Source organism: Bradysia coprophila, unplaced genomic scaffold, assembly GCF_014529535.1.
Source record: "Bradysia coprophila strain Holo2 unplaced genomic scaffold, BU_Bcop_v1 contig_151, whole genome shotgun sequence".
NCBI classification, from domain to species: Eukaryota; Metazoa; Arthropoda; class Insecta; order Diptera; family Sciaridae; genus Bradysia; species Bradysia coprophila.
In genome coordinates, this window is record NW_023503423.1 from 6,334,322 (window position 1) to 6,354,647 (window position 20,326).

Sequence of the window (20,326 nt, forward strand, 5' to 3'; positions counted from 1 at the left end):
AGATTTATATGCTGTCCGCATAGGTACTCTACTCTCTGGAATAGAACTGTTCTGATATATACCTTTCGAGTAGATAGATTGAGACGGGCTGTTTTGTTTAGTGGGAACTATCAACTGTGACGACAAAAATAAGCGATGACCTCTGGCTGACGAATTCTGTAATAGCAATGAAGATAGGATTTCGAAGTTTAAAAATATTGAGATTCGTAAAGTAACAGAGGCAACAATATTGCTCACGTGGAATAGAATTACAGGCTGTGAAAGATTAATTTTCCGCGGGCATGGGGACGGACATTTTCTAAATAGTTTTCCGGATATTTGAGATAAAATTTAGCTTTTTACTTTTTGCAGGATTTAGATTTATTGTCAATGGCAATCTAAGATTTAAGAAATTGATGGGCACGGCGCTGGTTGGAAAATTTTCTAGCTTTATTTTTGAACTTTTGAAAAGACAAAATCGACTCTTCTTATTGCACTTATAGCACAGCCTATTTTAGGGGAAATATATTCGCTGATTTTTTCACAAATCAATTACATTCGGTTGTTATTTAATAGGAACCAGAATTCCGGTATTTTCGTGAATTTTTAAGAGTTTTTGAAATTTCCTGGCCGCTCAGACTAAGTCTACCATATTTTCGGCTATTTCCTTGTCTGATTTTCAATTTTGTAAGAAAGCTCTTTTATGAAAGGGGAAATCAAATTTATCGACTTGAATGAAAATTTTCTAACACTTGAAACGGGTCAAATTCAGGCTACGCACTTCCAAGCATGATTGGTACTCTAAATAGAATACTGAAAATTGTCAGCATACCATACCAAACAAAGCTGGGCACGTTTTCAAACTTGAATCTCTGAATAAGTCAACTTCAATTCAACCTAAAGTTGACTCAGCTACTATTTTTCCTAATCGTTTTCGAATTTTCCTAAATTTCTTTCAATTTTCCCAATTTTTCCCATTTTTTTAAAGGAAATAATGGGAAAATGTTGTCCCAAAAATAGTCCCTGAGTTGACCCGATTAGATACATTCATTACATTCACCAGTATATGCAACGGAAACCTAGTTATGGCTAAAAATTAATTAAATTAAATTAATTTTGCATGACCTGAATGTTCCGGTTCCAAGCCATATTTTTCTTCAAGTACTCATACTCTTTAAAAACAATTTTTTTTATGTAGTTATTGACTCCTCGTAAAACCGCACATCTGAACTAACAAACCAAAGCGGTTGATCACAACAAAGAAAGAGAAAAACTGTCACTATAAAAAAGAATTCAATTAAAATTTCGTTTCAATTGAAAAACGCATTCTTCAAATGCATTTTTGTAATTGAGCTTAATGCTTGATCAGAACTGAATATATATAAAATGATAACCGCGAGACCAATATGTCATAATGTCACATAACATAATTTTCGTATAAGTATATATCAGAACAGAGTAGTGTCAACTTCTTATATTAAACGATAAAATTATGACTTTCATTGATTGCCTGACTTAATTCGATATTTATGATTATTATTACAACTTAATATCACTTAAGGTTTAATTCACACTTCAGTCGTACCCAGATTCTTCTCGGTTGTATACAACTTACAACATTATAACATGCATGAATCAGTGTCGTAAAAGTATATAGTCAACAAAATTGGTGGATGTTTTAGGTGTCTTCCGTTATTTGTGCAAAACGTTGAGCAACTATTAACTTTGACTAGGTATAGATAAAGATGTATCAGTCGTAGACGGTCGACAAGACAGTTATTTGGTGCTGCTTCATCGATAACACCCAAATCTAGAGATAGATAAATTCAATTTAATTTATTACATAAAGAACAAGAAGGAAATGAATCCTTATACAAATATCCTTACGACAAATGTCTCAAATATTTCAATGACACTCACAATTTAATACAGTTCACGGTGAGGTTGAACACAACTTAAATAGAGTCGTGATACCACCTCTGATTTTTCTTCATGTTCTTATTGAGGGACTCGAGTACTATAAGTAACCACATTCAGTTCACGAATCCATACAGCCGTTTCGGAGAACCAGCACTCATGGCTGTGCGGGACCGACGAGTCAATTTGAATACAGATTGTTATCGTAACGGATAGAGGGACTGATTCTAAGCTAATTCGTGTTAAAATGGCTTCCCTCGACAACCTGACCACGTAGCCAGGTAAAGTCGCAATTTCGACATTTTTAAATCATGATTCTGTCCAAGATGAAGATAGTTTGAAACTCTTTGAATATTGGTAGAGGATTCCATATTCTATTTACCGCTGAGAGTTAAAGCTGACTTCGCTAGCCGTTAGAGGAAATTTACCACAAAAATATGTGTAAAGGAACTTTAACCGACTCCAGATACACGTAATTAATGTAAGAATTGCTTCAAATAACTTAAACCACTTAATTATGAAGAATGGATAACAATTCCACTCATCCTAAAGTAACGGGCGCTTGAAGATAGATAATAGGTGAAAATTTTTTTGAATTGGACACACCATTTTCGTTTCCCGACGTTTATGGTGCTATCGATAGGGAATTTCAAGGTGATCATTTCGTAGAAGAAGTTTTTTTTTAGAACGACCTCTCCGCCCCGGGGCGACTCTAAGAAAATTTGAAAATTTCTAAATCATGACCTTTTCAAGAAACTGTACCCCAGAATTGAACGACTCGGTCGGTTTTGATTTACTGGTAGTTTGTAGAGAATTGACGGACGTTTCTAATAAAAATATCGTCGGGTCGAAAGGCTGTACCTGTGAGTCAGGATGAGGCATCAAAGTCCAAATTTAATGTTTTGTCAATGAGCACCCTAACCGATTTTTCATTTTATTGGCTTAAAATGGAGGCTTAAAATGGTAGCAAACAAAATGTAGTAACAGATTTTTGTTGCAAGGCTGGTATGGCAAAAGTGTGGTATCGTTGTAAAGCTTAGACTGCATCCTGTTCAGACATTATTTTTTTGTTGCAGACAGGGTCAACCTGTGCATTACAGATGAGTCCAAGTTTTGCCGAGGATGGTGAAAATAAAATTTTTCAAATATTGTCAAATCAAACAAATTCTGTAAAATTCATTCTCGGTGGTTAATAGAGTATGGAATCCTCTACCAATATTCAAAGAGTTTCAAACTCTCTCAGGGGCGCCGACTTCTTAGGACAAGCGAGGCTCGGGCACCACTACTCGAATGATGAGCACCACTACATCTTTCCAGTTTTGCTTGAAAGAGCACCACTACTCCCAGATTCGCTTGTTGTACCACTACTCCCAAACACAAGTCGGCGTCCCTGAACTCTCTTATCTTGGACATATATCACGCTTTAAAAATGTCGAAATTTCGACTTAACTACGTGGTCAGGTTGTCGAGGGAAGCCATTTTAACACGAATTAGCTTAGAAGTGGTCCCTTATGATAGAGGCTCTATCCGTTGCGATAACAATCTGTATTCAAATTGACTCGTCAGTCCCGCACAGCCATGAGTGCCGGTTCTCCGAAACGGCTGGATGGATTCGCGAACTGAAAGTCTATGAAAGTTGTTTTCCTAACAATATTCCCTGTAATAATTCGAACCACAGAATATGGTGATGTTGGCCTATGAATGGTCACATTTGCAACAAAAAGTTTCTCTCAACACGGTTATTTTTGATCGGTAACTCTGATGCAATGACTTTTAAATTTCCACTTTCAATTGTGCCACCATATTCTACAGCCAAATGTGGAACGATCTAGGACGCATAATCTAGTACGTAACCTGTTAACTGTCACTGTCCACGTCAAAATACAATGAGTAAATGGACATTTTTTTCCCTTTTCAATCTTGTTGTGTATTTTTCCAATACGAATTTATTCTTTTTGTTGAAATCAACTTTCTAATTACATCAATCTAATGTTTTAATCCACTCTGGCTTGTTTATCGTGTACGCTTTGTTCTTCTTGACGGTCAAAAAAGATACCTCGAACACTGGATAACAGAGGGATCGCTTCAGCTATAAAAGGATTTGAGTAGAAAATGGATTTGTTAGACTTGGAAAAAGTCTGTCGCGGATGTTTGAGCAAGAATGGGGAGATGCGAAACCTATACGGTTCGTGTCTAGATAAAATGTTGATGACCGTAGCAGAAGTTCATGTGAGTATCTGTGGACTGAATGCTGGTTCGATTTGTTGAAATAAATTCAATCAAATTGGACCTTAGGTCGAAGTAGGCGATGGATTACCCGAGAAAATGTGTGTCCAATGTGTACTGCAAGTGAGCCGAGCCTTCACATTCAAACAGCAATGTGAACGATCGGACACAACGCTTCGCTCGTACTTCCAAACCATTCAGGAATCGATGGCGTCAACGGTGACCGTCAATGATGAGACAACGGGAACGCAATCCGTCGAAGTACAATTTCAAGATCCGACGAATGGCGAAAAGTGCTTTCTCGTTGTGCAACAGATATCGATGATGAACACCGACGACCTGGTTACGTTTTCCGACGACAATAAAATCGTTGGAAATGTGATCTGTCAGGAGGACGTTGTCGGTACGGAAACAAATGAACCGAACGATTCGTTGTCGGATATAAATTTCGCCAATGACGATGTCATCAAACTGGAGGATTCGTCGTCGTTGGCTTTGGTTGACGTGGAAGATTTGGAATCTGAAATTATCACGGACAGTTATGGTAAGAGAAATGACGTAATTTAGCGAGCCGAGCTAGCAGATCGCAAATTTTTCAGACACTTACTCGAATGATGACAGCGCTTCGAATACCCAAAATATTATTCTCACCGCTGACGATGCAGTCACTGAATTACTTTTCCAAACCGAGGAAGTTGCCGACGACAACACGTTTTCAGAACCCATCGAATCAAAGGAACAAGATCAACAGCCACAAGATGACACATCAATTATGCCTGACGAAAAACCGCCGCCATCACCGGAAGAAACGACAAATCTTAGATTCGCCTGCGAATTTTGTCATAAACGATTTGCCGAAAATAAAATCCTGAAACGACACTTAAAGATACACAGCCCGAACAAGCCGCACGTTTGTTCCGTTTGTAATATGTCCTTTGCGGAAAGTTCCAATTTAACGAAGCATAAGAAGAAACACACCGGCGAATTGAGGAATGTCGTGGGAAAACCGAATTTATGTTCCGTTTGTGGTGAGTAGATTCCGAACGTAACGGAAAATTTTTGTCCGTTGTTCATGTTGTAATGGTTCTACTGTTGAAACCAACAGGCAAAGGCTTCAAATGGGCCAGTTCGCTGTCCAAACATATGAAACATCACACAAAGCACAAAATTTTGAATTGTCCGTATTGTCCCAAGTACTATGTGGAGGCGAGATCGCTCAACATTCATATTCGTAACCATACAGGTAAGCGATTAGTTTACCGCTTCTGCAAATTAAACGAATTCTAATCCACTTGTTTGGACTACAGGTGAAAAGCCCTATGTATGCAACATTTGCAATAAAGGTTTTACGCAACTGGGAAACTTGGAGAAGCACACAAGGGTGCACACTGGTAAGTTAAGCTAATTTTTTCCGTTCTTTTAAATCAAAAATTTCAAACGAACAATTCATCCAGGCGACAAACCATTCAATTGTCCGATTTGCAACAAAAATTTCTCACAAAGCGGTTACGTGACAATTCATCTGAGGACGCATACAGGTAAATCACACACATTTCTCATTTTTCTATTTAATTTTTTTTTTCATTTTACCTCTATCAGGTGAACGGCCCTATCATTGCTCAGGTATAATTGAATCAGTTGAACATGAATTATGAAGAATTTTCGACTAACATTTGCTTTTCCTCTTGCGCAGAATGTGGAAAGGGTTTTGCCGGGTCGAACACTCTAGCCATTCACAAACGGACACACACTGGCGAACGAAATTTTGGATGGTAAGCCACTTTTGCTGTAGAATTCGGGTTTCTTCTTAAAAGACTGTAGAATCTAGTCGGTGTATCATGTCCGGAGCGATAGCGGAGGACTTGACGCAGTCTAACTTCCAAAAAAAGAACGAAGAAATTTTTTTGAGACGCGGCAACTATATATAGGCGAAAATTTAAGTTTCTTTCCTTTGGCCTGTATCACCACAAATCCTATTCTTTCTTATTCGCGCTACAAATACGAGCAAAACGAGCTATCACTCGACTATGTAACTTTAAAATTGCCGGAGATACATCGTTTTGAAGTTGGTCATTTTGATAGAAAATGCACCAAATTAACGTTTTCCAAACAATCAAAATCTTTCAACTTACTCTGTATGTTTCTATCTATCTGTCTATCTATCGACGGTCGATCTCGGAAACTAGTCAGCCAATCTCCATGAAATTTTGCAGGAACCTCAGGGTGGGCATAAAAATGAAATTGTGATACGCCATTACCCCAGGAAAAACCAGAATTTTGTTTTATTGGCCTCGAAGTGGTTTCTGAGTGTGGTTTTCGAGGGTCGGGAACACGTGCTGTAGCTTAGCTGTATTGAAACCTACAGAGGCGTGCGACCCATCAAATGAAAGGTATTCGTAACACGATTCGAACAAAAAAATATTTAAAAAAATCGGGGCAGATTCGTTTGAGCTAGAGTGATTAGAGTGACCAAATTTTGAGCTACTCGAGCGTAGGATGAAAGGACTAATATTTTTTTGGGTTATGAGAGATAGAGAATTACTTTCTTCGGCAAAGTCTCAGAGTTTTACGAGTAGAACAGAGGGGCATATGTGAAAAATGTCGAAAGTTGGAAATGGGTGGGTCAATTGGGGTTTTGGAGATATTTCTTGAATGGTGGCAGATAGAGAATTACTTTCGTCAAATTTTCGATTTTCGTCAAATTTTCTCAATTTCGTCAAATTTTCGATTTTCGTCAAATTTTCGATTTTCGTCAAATTTTCAAATTTCGTCAAATTTTCAAATTTCGTCAAATTTTCGAATTTCGTCAAATTTTCAAATTTCGTCAAATTTTCGAATTTCGTCAAATTTTCGAATTTTGTCAAATTTCGTCAAATTTTTGAATTTCGTCAAATTTCGTCAAATTTTTGAATTTCGTCAAATTTCGTCAAATTTTCGAATTTCGTCAAATTTTCGAATTTTGTCAAATTTTCGAATTTCGTCAAATTGTCGATTTTCGTAAAATTTTTGAATGAAAACTGTAAACTGTTATAAAAAGCAGTGTTGACTACACTTCTAAAACGACTGATATCCCAACAAAAATCTCTTCGAGAAAAGTGTGACGCAGTCTTTGAAATACAATTTCTAAAATCGCATGTGGCAGATAAATTTTCTTGCTGGTCTGTTCCTGAACATCTGCCACTTAGCGACGCAGATTTTTTTGGTAAAATTTTGGTTGTTTCCAGTCAAATTTTTTTTTGTAAAAATTATTTGGCAGATGATGAGAAAACCTAAGCCAGCTTGTTTGAACTAATTGGGTGTAAAATTTAATTTTTGCGTAACGAAGCTGAAAGCGTCAACTCTAGCGATATCATTCATTTTAGAAATTGTATTTCAAAGACTGCGTCACACTTTTCTCGAAGAGATTTTTGTTGGGATTGTGTACCAAGCGAAATTTCGAGTATTTTAATGTGTCTAGGCTGTAGGCTCACAGTAGGAGAAGACTATCGTGAAAATAAGTTGAAATTGGGAAATATTTGAGTGGAACACTTTACGGCCTTTTAGAGGCACACAATTTGAAAATCGTCCACTTTCCTCACTCTATTCCCATTTTTAAAAGAGTCGCTCTTTAAGGGTGGCAGTCCTCTGTGTACTCACCAACTTTCCATATCCTCGACTCATTCATTTCGACATTTTGATTTCTTTTCAGCAACATGTGCGACAAAACATTTGCTCGTAAAGAGACAGCTGTTATCCATCAACGAACGCATACAGGTAACGCTTTCTTCTTCGAACATTCCTTTTTTCGAATCGGTGACGGACATTTCTGCTGTGTCGAACGATCCAATATTTTCGTCAATATTATTGCAACAGAGATGATATTATTGATCGAAAAAGCGATCATTATCGTACAGAACACTATAATATCGCCTTGAAAGAGATAATGTCATTGCCCAGAAATTATCACCGTTGACAGTAATATCGCCAAGGGGGTTATTATCAAACACACTTTTCTGGACGATGTTATCATCTTCTGGACAAAATTAATACTTTCTGGGCGAAAATATTGTCCTTTGGGTGATATTATCGTCTTTTGGGCGACAATCATCTCTGATCGATAATATTGCCCAGGGCCCCGATTCTCATATCTTCGTAACTTGACAGTTGTATAAAATGCCGTAAGAAATGTCAAGCTGTGAATTCGTAAACTTACACGAATCTCATGAGAATCGCTACACAACTTCTAGGCGATATTATTGACCGGGACGATAATCACACGAATGAAATGACGCGTCATCATCCGCTAAAACATAAACTTCCATCCATTAGGCTTAAAACCGCATATCTGCAAAATTTGCAATCGCGGTTTTGCAAGCTCAGGACATCTGACCGGTCACATGCGATCCCACAGTGGAATCAAAAACCATGAATGTTCAATTTGCAAAAAGCGATACGCTGGCGGAAATACGTTAAAGGTAATGATGATCACAGAGAGCAACTAAACCGATAGAAACAAAACCATCCATGTATTTCGAACACAGGCCCACATGAAGTCGCATGACACAAAGGCACAGCTCACTATTACTGAGATTCTGTTACCGGGCAATATGGCTATGAACGAGAATGCTGACACGACAATCAAATCGGAAATGTCGATTGGACCGTGAACGACAGCCATTTGTGATGACATTCCATTCATTTAAGTCCATGTAGGAGAAATGGTACACTCCAAGGTTCCTTAAGAAGAAATACTCAAAACTTACTTCGACTGATTTCGACGAATATTCAACAGATTGTAAAGTGCGTGCATGTAAAAACTGTGACAAATTAATAAGCGCCTGTGTAGCAACAAGAAATTGTGTTTTGTCATTACTCTATACTTCAACTAGACAATATACGCCACTGTCTTTATTGTAATAGATTAACGCACTTCAAGCATGAGTGGTACTCTAAATAGCACAGCTATAAAACACTGTAAAAAATCATACAAAATAGTACTCTCTTTGGCTTCGGACCCAAATTTCCGTAAGTTGCAAAAAAAACCAGACCGTTCCTGACAATAACAAAGTTCGTCGAAAGGCCACAAATCTAGGATTTCTATTTTTAATTAAGAGACAAGCAAGTGTTTGCAAACTAGGCTCGCACGGAATCACTTAGGCCAAAAACACACAAGCAATTTTGCTTCGATGGGATTGACAATTAATGTTGCGTTTTCTATTGTTTAGAATGTGGTGAATATCTGTTTACTAGTTTTCTGTGGAACTTGCTCGTGTGTTTCCTCAAAATTGAATCAAGCTATTTTTCCAATTTTATTTCTTTTCTGTCAAGTATTTCAGCCAAAAACGGTGGGAAGATGAACACAATTTACGCTGTTCCGAAGCGAAACGATGAGAAAGAATTATGACCTATTTCCATTGTGATTGGGACTGAATTAAACGCGTTAAGACCTTCGTATTTACTGTCAATACAATTAATTTTCTATCTAGATGCTCAATCTATCCCAGTGTATATCATAGAGTGTGCAACATTTCCCAGTACGACCGGAAATACATGAACCTTTCCTTTGCTTTGCTATACAAATCTACAAGAACATTTCGTTTACAAATCGGATTACAATGGTAGACGCAGAATGATAATCAATGCAAAATTGATCATTTCCTTTCGGCTTAACTCTTCTGCTTTCTTCTACTCGATTGAGATGCCAGTATAAAAGTTTGAAACTCAACCGCATTCGATATTTGTAAGGTTACGCTTTGGCAACTGACCATTAGGGTGCTTCGCAATTTATGTGGTTTACGCCACGTGAAGTTGAGTGTAGTTCACAGCTTACCAGCAATCAGTCAAAACACCCTTAAAGGGTAAATGTGACGCAAGTCCTTTATCTTACTTACAAAATAACTGATATCGCTGAGGGTGACGCATTGTGCGTCGTACGCAAAAGTTTTATCAACAAAAAATTGACTCAAAAAATTTGTGAAAGTAAATTTTACAACAAGAAATTTGCGTCACAAATGGCAGATGTTGAGGAACGTATTGTTGGGAAAATGGTTGAAAAATGTACTGAAAGAATTTAAACGAAAGAAAACCGAATCCCATCTGCCACTTGTGACGCAAATTTCTTGTTGCAAACTTGCGTCACATTTACCCTTTAAGGGTTTTTTGACTGATATCACCACTTTTGTAAGTATGTCATTTCGACAACATCAAAAAACCTTATGGACATTAAAAAATTCTAGAGAAATCAGTCTGAATCCCAAAATCTAGAAACCGATCTTGGTACACCTCACTTATATCGAAAATAACCCAAATCCATCGAAAAATCCGATGGAAGTTAGGAAGTGCTAGAGGAATCATCTGTCATCCCAAAATTTAGGAAGCAACCTTGAAACACTTCACTAATGTCGAAAATAAACCAAATCCATCAAAAAATCCGATGGAAGTTAGAACGTGCCAGAGGAATCATCTGCCATCCCAAAATTCAGGAACCAACCTTGGAACACCTCACTCATGTCGAAAATAACCCAAATCCATCAAAAAAACCGATGGAAGTTAGGTAGTTCCAGAGGAATCATCTGTCATCCCAAAACTTAGGAACCAACCTTGGAACACCTCACTCATGTCGAAAATAACCCAGATCCATCAAAAAAATCAGATGGAAGTTAGGTAGTGCCAGAGGAATCACCTGTCATCCCAAAATTTAGGAACGTTTGACGAACTGACGAACTGTTTCAATTTATTCTGACTGAGACATTGTAATCTTAAACTAATTTCCGCCAAAATTGTGCTCGTTCTTTTCAACGAACACGACAGCACCGATCTCCGCAAAATCAATCGACAATCACATTCTTTACTGTAGCCAAGGCAGCTGCTTTGCAGTAGTTGATACAGAAGGAAAGGGTAACCAAATCCGTTTCGTGCGAGCATCGGTTCCAGAATCTTAAGGAAAAATCTTCCATTCTTCAATTAAATCATGGAAATATTTTCGGCAGATAGCAGCTCAGAAGACGAAGATTGTGCATCTGCAGGTCCAACGGACTCGACTTCGTCTCGACGAAACATATACTTATGCAAAATAATTCTCTCGGCATACGAATTCACACGTATACTGTAATTTCGTGGTCTCTCTCCTTATGATGAAAATAACTATTACGTCACCGCGGTTGTGTGTGATTTCAAAAATTCGGTTTTGATGATGCCTGTGTATAGCAGGAAAATTTCTCGATTCAGATACAGATACAGATTTGTTTCGTAAGAAGAAAAAATGATTTCAGCGTTCTAATTGACATTGAAATTGGGCTGCGTTAGCAGGTGGTGGTTCTTTCACCAAAGCTAATATTTTTAAGACTTATAATCGCTAAAGAGTAAGAATATTTCTAACCCATTTTCGAAGTGTCTATACGTATGCATTCATTGCGATGTTTCAGGCGCATCCATGGTATACCCATATTTCTTTTTATAATTAAAAAAAAATTTAGGATTTTTGGACAAGGCAATACAACTCTCTCATAAACCATAAAGTGTGAATTTGACACAAAGAGCTGAGAGTTTGCTTGCTATAGAGAGTATTGGACAAGGGCATTCATTCAAATGATCAAACACGTTGTTTAGAGCGGTTCGAAAATATGGACATATGTCTGTCTCGTTTCAGCCGAATATTTTCTTACATTCATTGCTTAGTCACGTGAAGCACAGTTCGTTCGGGCTTCAAAATTTATTATTTTTATTAGTAAGATTACCACCCTAAACATCAAAAACGTGAATCATAAAAATAGACGACTGTCGAAGTTCGTGGAAGATCGAAAAGGTCACAAATATATTCAAAAAGAGTGAAATTTAATTTGAGCGAGCAGATCGATAAAGAGCTTAAAATTAAACAGACTTGCAAAAATCCCAAATGGGCCTGTAACTGTCTTGTTGTGAAAGTTTTGGTTGAGGCTCGCCTTCGGCTCGGGAATCAACTTTCTCACACTAAACAACAAAAAATGTCCCAGCAAGACAGTACTATTAGAATTATTGCGTTTCTATTAGTGATGTTTTATTGCTAAGCAGGATTGTAAGAGATTTTAACTTGTTCATATTACTATATCTGTAGATGTCGACCTTTGGTACAAATATGAATATCGATTAATTTTGTTTGCTAATGCTAAGCGTAGTGTTGCACTTTGTTATTTATAGAGCAAGTCATCAAGTGTCATAATTAAGTAATTTTATCGCACTCAATGTTAGATAATCATCAATCTCTGACAAAGCAAAGGCACATCCTGTGATATAAAATGTCATCAATCAAACAAGCTCTAGATAAAACGGCTTTTTGCAATTCGATTTGTGTGCTAAATGCAACACAATGAATCATTTCGATTGATGACGTGGTATTAAACGATTGCAATAAATAATAAAAGAGCTGGCACACAAAAAAAAATTTCAGAATTTTTCTTGTAATTTAGGACCTCCGCATGAAAAGTTGTAACCGTATCTGTGTAACGGTTGATATTAAGCACTTTCGCTAGTCATAAAATCCCACATCGAATTTCTCTAGCTTTTATGTCGCATTGGTAACGGTCTAAAGTTAACTCAAGCTTCATAAATTGGGAAGTTGTGTTTGGCGGCTGCAATGATGTCACAAATGATGTATAAACTAATTGTCTTCAGTGAGTGTTGCATACTTCGAGGCGTGGAATGGAAAGGTACAATTGGGCTTGCCATACTTCACCATTTAGTCGATCCGGCCCGCTTACGATTTTTGCAATTGCAATTCATTTGCATCTTATTTGAATTTTGATAAGTTATATATTCTCATAATGATAACAGCGTTATCTAAACCGGTTGAAAAAACCAAGCATAACATTAATCGGTTTATTATTCGTTTACTCTAATTCCATCGATTAATGCACTGCGCTTTGTACTGACGTACTTTGTCTTGCAATTCCTTTCTCTCTGTGTAGCGTAATTAAAGTCTCTCTATCATAATATTGACACGAAATTCGCAGAACGAAATCAGTCATAATTTATCGTCCGGTCAACTTAGTTCGAAGAATGGAATCGATAGTGAACTACCCAGACTATACGAAAGATATGAACGCGGTTCTCAATCATATTGATTGTAAGTGGCTTAATGGAACCCCACCAGACTACAGTCTATCGAACAAACTATATTTTGCAGGTAACATTTACATTTATATGCAAAATACTCTAACCTTTCGCAAACGGCAAGCTTAATCACCAGTTACAATGATTATTATCGATTCTGTTGCTTATCTTGTTCTAAGGGAGCGTTTATAAATGACGTCATCGCTTGGATGGAGGGGATGGGGTCTATGAAAACATACACTCCATGCAAAAAAAGTTAATTTTTATAGAAAATTACAGACTAGGGAAATGGGGAAGGGGCCTGAAGACGCGTAAAAATGTGAACGTTATTTATGAACGCTCCCTAAGTATATTTGCAAATCGATTGATTAGCCTCATCAGTTTTGTCATAACGTTATAAAACAAAAGCCACACCTCAACGGTTATCTTTGTCTTCCCTGTCGCTAACAGCTGATATAGTCACCGAAAGATGTAGATAATATTTCAAGAGTCCCAACATTCTTCTACAGAACGTTCGAAGGAGCATGTGAAGGGAACGCTACCAGACGTAGTCAACAATTTAATTAAAAATTGGGAACGAGAATTATCGTACAAAACAGACCCATCCGAATGGGTGACCATAGTTCCAACATTTCGAATGAATGTCAATGGCGGCAACTGGCTAACCATATCGGATGTGGGTAAAATTGGCGCCTATAATGCATTCATTGGCGACACGGAATTATATTGCTGTAGTCGTGTGCCCGATCCACATGAGTCACACAAAATATTCCGCACTGCATTAGGCAGCGGTTTCGGATGGGAATGCATTGAAACATTCTCCGATGCACCGACGATAGTTTTCAAATGGAGACACTGGGGACATGTGACCGGAGAGTATAAATGTCCGATGAGAAATGGTCGGGTGATCACTGCGTCACCGGTGGGGAATAAAGTCGAAATATTCGGATTGTCGAAAATGGTGGTGAATGAGAAATTTCAAATTATGGAAATTGAGCATTATTTCCGACCGGATCAGGTCATGGAGCAGATGATCAAAGGGCATGATGTACTAAAAATTTAATATTTTTTTTCAACTGAGGCACAGCTTCAACAATAAAAATCGACAAAATTGTAACAATTTCACAAATCTTTTAATTATGACAATCTCCCTGCTTCTCACGTTTCAACGTAAAGACGATGTCGAACTTTTGATTACAAAGAAACGTTGAAATTAAAATAAATTTGAATGTGAGTCCTAAACATGTTCATTGCTGAAAACCTAGCGTCTGTTGCTGTTTTTTCACTTCGTCTTGCATTTCCATTGCTAACCTTTTGTACTTCTCCGCCTTTTCTTCGCTCTTCTCTGTGCCATCACCGCGCGCATACATCTGACTCAGATTGGCACACGCATACATATTCCGTAGATCGCAAGCTTTCGTTGCATAACTGAATGCCTTGCTCATATCTTTGGGTAAAACGAACTCCTTCGGATCCCGTTGGGTAGACAATTCGACCGATATCTCTTTGTCTGGATCCGCATGAATGCCAGCTATGTGTAGACCGGACAAGTAAAAGCAAGCGGTGCCGTTGTTCATTTCGCAGCTCTTCGTTAAGAGTTGTACGCCCTGTAATTACAACAAATGGTCAATTGTTGTCTAGTCATTCTTGATGATGACATAGTGGACAACGGTGGTGAGAAAATGCTCAAAACGCCGGTCGATTACCGAGAATATTCTACCGCATCCAGAGTCCACCCAAACACAAACCTTTTTCACATCACGATTCACCTCTTCCTTCATCGACCGTGACACTAATATCAAACCGGAGTGCAGACAGCTATCTGGCTCATTTAAGGAACATCCTTTTTCGTAATATTTGTACGCCTCAGATACGGATCCACTGGTGCCACTTTTGCCTTTGCCGAGAAACGAATAATTGCCGTACTTCAAACACGACCTACCGTAACCATAATCATCACAATTCGATCGGTACACTTTAGACGCCTTTTCAAAGTCCTTTTTTATGCTCTCGAAGTAGTCGCCGAGCAGATGGCATGCTGAAAAATCGAAAATGATTTTTTCCCTTGTCAACTTTGCAATTTCACTTGCTTCGGAACGTAGTCTCGAAGATGTTAGTTCGACTTACCTTCTGCTTTCTTTTCAGAATAGCAGCCGAACCGGTACTCGATGCCCAGCTTCTCTAAATATTCTTTAACATCCGATTCCTTTTGTAAATCGAACGCTGACATAACTTACGTAGTTCAGACTTTTCTTTGACAAAATTATTTAACTAAAATACGATTTTCGTTGCATTGATTGTAACAATAGATTTGCATGAATTTTGTACAACTTTGTGGTACCCGAAAGATATAAAGTGTCGCTGTAATGACTAACAGTATGATATGGATAAAGGACGATCGAAATTGATGCGGTTCATAGGGTTGAAATATTAACATTGATACGAACCACATCAGTACTGTGTACGAACGCATTCATTTTTAGTCAAAATCGATCGATGTCAGCAGGTTTGACACCCAGTTTGACTACTTTTGTCAACCGCAATTTATTAGTACCGAAATATGGCCATTTATTTAGGGTATATCGAATGTCAAAGCACAATGCGTGTATGACATAATTTGACATTTAATTGCAGTGTCAGGGTTGGCCAAAAACAAATTTGAGAATGTAGTAGCAGTTTTGGCGCTTCATTTGATTTTAACGTATATCATTGACTGAAATATACAAGGTTCGGAAGGAACAGGCTACGACATATAACGGATAAATATGGTAGCAAGGACAAGTGATGTAAACGACAACAGGATCTATGCCCCATTTCTGCGTTCGATCGCATCTTCGGTCAGTCTTGATCTGAGTGTACTTCATCGAATACTTGAACGGAATTACGTTTTTATCGTCCACAAGCACATATAAGTTTTGAGAGCCCAAAAAACCGGACGTTCATCTATAAGCAAAATCTATTTATTTATTCAAAGCGAAAAAAAAGACTGCTCGCATACGGCGCAGTCAATAAAAAAACGATCTTTTCAATCAACAAATATTACAATAAATAAAAATCATCCGCTCTATTACTTCCTAAAGTTCCAAGAATACATGCCGCATTGCCTCTTTGTATAGCAATAGAAATTTTCTGCAACAGATAATCTTTGGAACGTGGCTCCCCTGATGCTCTCTTCATCAACGATCCCAACTTGTCAATAAATTTCCTTGTTTCTGGACCCATGCAACCTAATGATTCAAAGGCAAGGGGGGTAAATAAATAGTTTTCTTTAAGACGTATATAATGATTATGCTTAAATCTCTCCGCTTTATCTGCAATAGACCCTGCTTTCTTAGAGGATTCACTGATGTATGAAGGAGCCAAAGTATCACGTATTGTTATCTTATATTTGGGTGTTGTAGAATTTCAATTCGGTTGTTACAAAACAGAACATCAAGAATCTCTTGTCTCTTTCTTTACAAACATGATGATAGAAATATTGAAGCTATATTTTATATTTTTATTTATTCTCCATTAATCCATCGATTCCATCGATCAAAGTATTTTTAATCAGTTGACTTCCAATCTTCTACTTCAACTGTTTTAACATGCATTTTACTGTATAAATGACAAAGTAACCCAGAGTTTGTAATTATTTTTGTCGTATAGATATCGATAACATATGAATATCCGCATGTGACAGGTTAAATCAATAAATCAAAAAAGTAAGAAATTAGTTAAACAAAAACAGAAAAAAATAGTTAAAATACATAACAAGGGATAAAAAGTTGAAAAGTAGAGTTTTCGTGTGCATTTTTTTGATCCGAGGAGAAGCCGAGGTCAATAAACATACAAAACGATACTTTTCAACTTTTATCCCGAGTTATGTAATGGATGTTACATGCTACATGCGTCGAAAACCGTACTTTTCATGTTTTAAGCACTTCTTTCGACGCCCTCAGTATGTAAAATCCATTACATAACTCGGGATAAAAATGAAAAGTCTCGTTTTCATGTGTTTATTGACCTCGGCTTCGCCTCGGATCAACAAAATTCACACGAAAACTCTACTTTGCATCTTTTTATCCCTAGTCATGTAATAGTACATTACTATGCAAGGGAAGTAAAGTGATATCTCGTATCCAGATGAGTAAAAGTAGCCGAGGGCTTTAGCCCGAGGTACATTTACTCATCGTGATACGAGATATCACTTTATTTTCCGTGTGTAGTACGACGTTTTACTATGCGAGTGATGTAAAGGCTGTTGTCTATACATGTAATAGCCTTATTACATGCACCAGCATAGTAAAATACTATTACTTGCTTTTGAAACCTAAACCAAATTTATTGTTTTTCCTAGGTGTGTAATATGCCACTTTCGACCCTAGGGAAAACAAAAGCATGTAAAAGAAATTAATTAAAGCAGACTACTGCCCAAACACAAGAAATGACGCAGTCAACTGAAAGGAGTGGGACATTTTCAAAATTTATAGAAGGTATCATTTTCAAGGTAATAAGTCAGGTGTTTTAGTTAAAATTGTTAATCTGGGAGACATAACCTTAACCCTTCGTCAACTATTTTTTTCTGGTAAAATTTATTTTTAAAAACAAGAAAGCTACGGATCGTAACAAAAAGTTCTGTGCTACACATGTAGATCGAAGCTTAGTTTGATTTATATTTCCTCTCGTCACACAGTAAAAAATATCTTCATAACGAAAGACTGAAATTTAACCCTAGGCTTGTAAGGCTCCGCCGAAAAGTGATTTGGATAAGTCTAAATTCAACATACTGGCCAATGACCGTTGAAAAGCATTTTCTTTTCGTACACGAAAGCCCCCAGTGCAGTGCACACTTGTCACCGTACTGTAAATGGTAATAATTTTAATTCGTTCCGTTATGGCCTTTTGAAACTCCTTCAGTCGTTGAACATCACTGACCGTATCGGGTGTATGTGTATCACTTGACTCATAATAAATGTGAAAATCAAATAATTCCAAATTTATGGATTTTACCAGGAAACCGATCATTTCGTTAACCGATACGTTTCTACCTCTGCCCGAAAAATGAAAATAATTTAACTTTCCGATTGTGGCCAATTGACGCAGAAATCGGTCGTCGAAACTTTCCATGTAGTCAACGTACAGATACCTTAAGTTGGTCCATTTGTGCAGTTCGGAAATTATATCGCTGTGGATGAACGATTGGCAATTGTCCACTTCGAAGCATTGAACTCGGTTCGATGAGATTAGGTTCCTGAGCAACGAATTCAGATCGTTCGGTACCCAACTGTCTAAGCTTAAAAACTTTAAATCTTTTAGCAGTCCTAACTGATCCAATCGCATCGTTTGAGTTGGTTGCAGTTTTATGCGTTGCAGCCTAGTCAATTTCGATAAAATGATTTCGATGAATCTACTTGATGCCTTGACGACCAAATCACAATTCAGTTCGAGAACGGACAGATTGACCGAATTATGGAAACAATTCTTTAAAGCATGTTCGCCAGGTCGACACCCGTTAAACATTAAAATTTTCAATTTCGGAAAATGTCGAAGAAATTCACCTCGCAACATTTTCTTCCTATCTCGCAACCTCTTCTTGTTATCTTTCAAAGTAAAGTTCAGCGCTAAATGTTCCAAATTCACACAATATTGGAGCGGAGTCAACCAATTTTCCCTACATCGACATTCAGCTGATAACGAAATTGTTTTCAATTTCTTTGGTAAATTATTGAGCACAAACTTTGACTCGACTTTATCAAACTGCAGTGTTAAATGCTCCACATTTGGACAGAATTTCTTCACTAATTTTAGTGTGGTATCCGGTCGTAGAATTGAAAATTTGTATGAAATTCGGATAGTCTTCCAATACATTCCCAGCGACTTAATGACGCCATAACAATTTTCGAGGTTTTCTCGATAGTCGTTGGGTCCATCGAAGTATTTGTTTAATTTGCTGTCGAATTCCATAAGAGTTGCATAGGTACTCGTAGCTATACTGCTGAAGTGTTGACATACTAGGCTGCAGTGATATTTTTCCAATTCGGATAAATTCGAAAATATTTTCATCAGAACAAAATCATTTAAGTCCAGTATATTTAGCGGTTGTCTGTCGCCCATTTCTGCAAATTATACAGCTGAAGTTTTGCGCAATAAAGAATCTCGTATTAGCACAAAATAATCACCTCGGCCATCGGTCTTATTCCCCATACAATACTAATTGCGACTATTCAGAGTGATAGTGTTAGACAGACTGGTGTGTAACGAAACTAAATTTTAATCGGAAATACATATAATTGATCCATCATCGGCGACGAAAGAAAACTAAATATACGAACAATGAATCGCAGAAAATTCATGAGATTAGCTAAACCTTAACAATTCAAACTTCAACACTCTTTCAGCGACGATACAGTATAAGGAAACTGTGAAGAAAAAGACTGATTTGATTAGGCCGAAAACACATGGGCAATTTTGCGTTGATGGGATCGACCAATACCCTCTCTTGCAAACAAACTCTCAGCTCTCAGTGTCAAATTCACACCTTATTTCTTTGTATTCTACAGATACTATTCTATATTTTGACTGACTGCGCATGTAAATTGGAAAGGCTACTTTCACCACCTTAAACAAAATAGTTTGATTGCTAGAGAGAGTATTGGATCGACAATTATGTTGCGTTTAGTGTGTGGTGAATATCAATTTACAACGCATCGACAACGGCGATTTAGATGCCCACTGTTTCATGGTATCGCCGTTTGTTGTGTTTACAATTGTAAGAACTTTAAATTAAGAAAAGCTATTTCAGTAGTGACTCTCTGATATGTTTCCACTGGGACAACACCGTAATGCGTGACGCAAGTCCTTAACTAATTGTGTAAGCAAGGTGTATGCGGTTGCGAGAACTGGTCTTGAGCTTGCTTCTCCGTATTATTTAATCGAAACATTCGAGGACACACGTGACTATGGCTTATCCCAAGGAAATTTCAACGACAAATACCTAAGAGAGACATCGCTTCCACAAATGGAAATTATACTCGAGAACTCGAGCGATTATTTTTTCTGGGATATCCACTGAAATTCTTACTTTCACCAAATATTTTAAAGCAGTCGACCATTTTTTTCATGAAATTTGATGAAAATATTGGTAAATTGAATTATT

At 37.5% G+C, this 20,326-nt stretch overlaps 4 protein-coding genes across 5 annotated transcripts; 2 read left to right on the forward strand and 2 right to left on the reverse strand.

Moving 5' to 3' along the window:
• Positions 1–3,765: 3,765 nt before the first annotated feature.
• On the forward strand, positions 3,766–8,957 carry LOC119074589 (zinc finger protein 436-like). Its single transcript, XM_037180828.1, has 11 exons — positions 3,766–4,125; positions 4,192–4,666; positions 4,722–5,150; positions 5,228–5,365; positions 5,430–5,513; positions 5,577–5,660; positions 5,722–5,745; positions 5,816–5,894; positions 7,811–7,875; positions 8,431–8,576; positions 8,643–8,957. The coding sequence occupies exons 1-11, from the start codon at positions 4,009–4,011 to the stop codon at positions 8,766–8,768; spliced, it is 1,767 nt and encodes a 588-aa protein (XP_037036723.1). The 5' UTR covers positions 3,766–4,008; the 3' UTR covers positions 8,769–8,957.
• Positions 8,958–13,087: 4,130 nt separating this feature from the next.
• LOC119074680 (pathogen-related protein-like) lies at positions 13,088–14,308 on the forward strand. Its single transcript, XM_037180964.1, has 2 exons — positions 13,088–13,261; positions 13,698–14,308. The coding sequence occupies exons 1-2, from the start codon at positions 13,135–13,137 to the stop codon at positions 14,249–14,251; spliced, it is 681 nt and encodes a 226-aa protein (XP_037036859.1). The 5' UTR covers positions 13,088–13,134; the 3' UTR covers positions 14,252–14,308.
• LOC119074670 (cytochrome c oxidase assembly factor 7 homolog) lies at positions 14,295–15,539 on the reverse strand. Its single transcript, XM_037180954.1, has 3 exons — positions 15,316–15,539; positions 14,937–15,226; positions 14,295–14,795 (listed from the first exon to the last, which is right to left on the reverse strand). The coding sequence occupies exons 1-3, from the start codon at positions 15,416–15,418 to the stop codon at positions 14,436–14,438; spliced, it is 753 nt and encodes a 250-aa protein (XP_037036849.1). The 5' UTR covers positions 15,419–15,539; the 3' UTR covers positions 14,295–14,435.
• A 1,998-nt stretch (positions 15,540–17,537) lies between these two features.
• LOC119074620 lies at positions 17,538–19,497 on the reverse strand. Of its 2 annotated transcripts, none has more exons than XM_037180883.1 (2): positions 19,350–19,497; positions 17,538–19,286 (listed from the first exon to the last, which is right to left on the reverse strand). In XM_037180883.1, the coding sequence occupies exons 1-2, from the start codon at positions 19,372–19,374 to the stop codon at positions 17,902–17,904; spliced, it is 1,410 nt and encodes a 469-aa protein (XP_037036778.1). In that variant the 5' UTR covers positions 19,375–19,497; the 3' UTR covers positions 17,538–17,901. The 2 variants fall into 2 exon arrangements, with proteins under 2 accessions (XP_037036778.1, XP_037036779.1); XM_037180884.1 differs by having other exon boundaries at positions 17,538–19,301.
• Between the last annotated feature and the right edge of the window lie 829 nt (positions 19,498–20,326).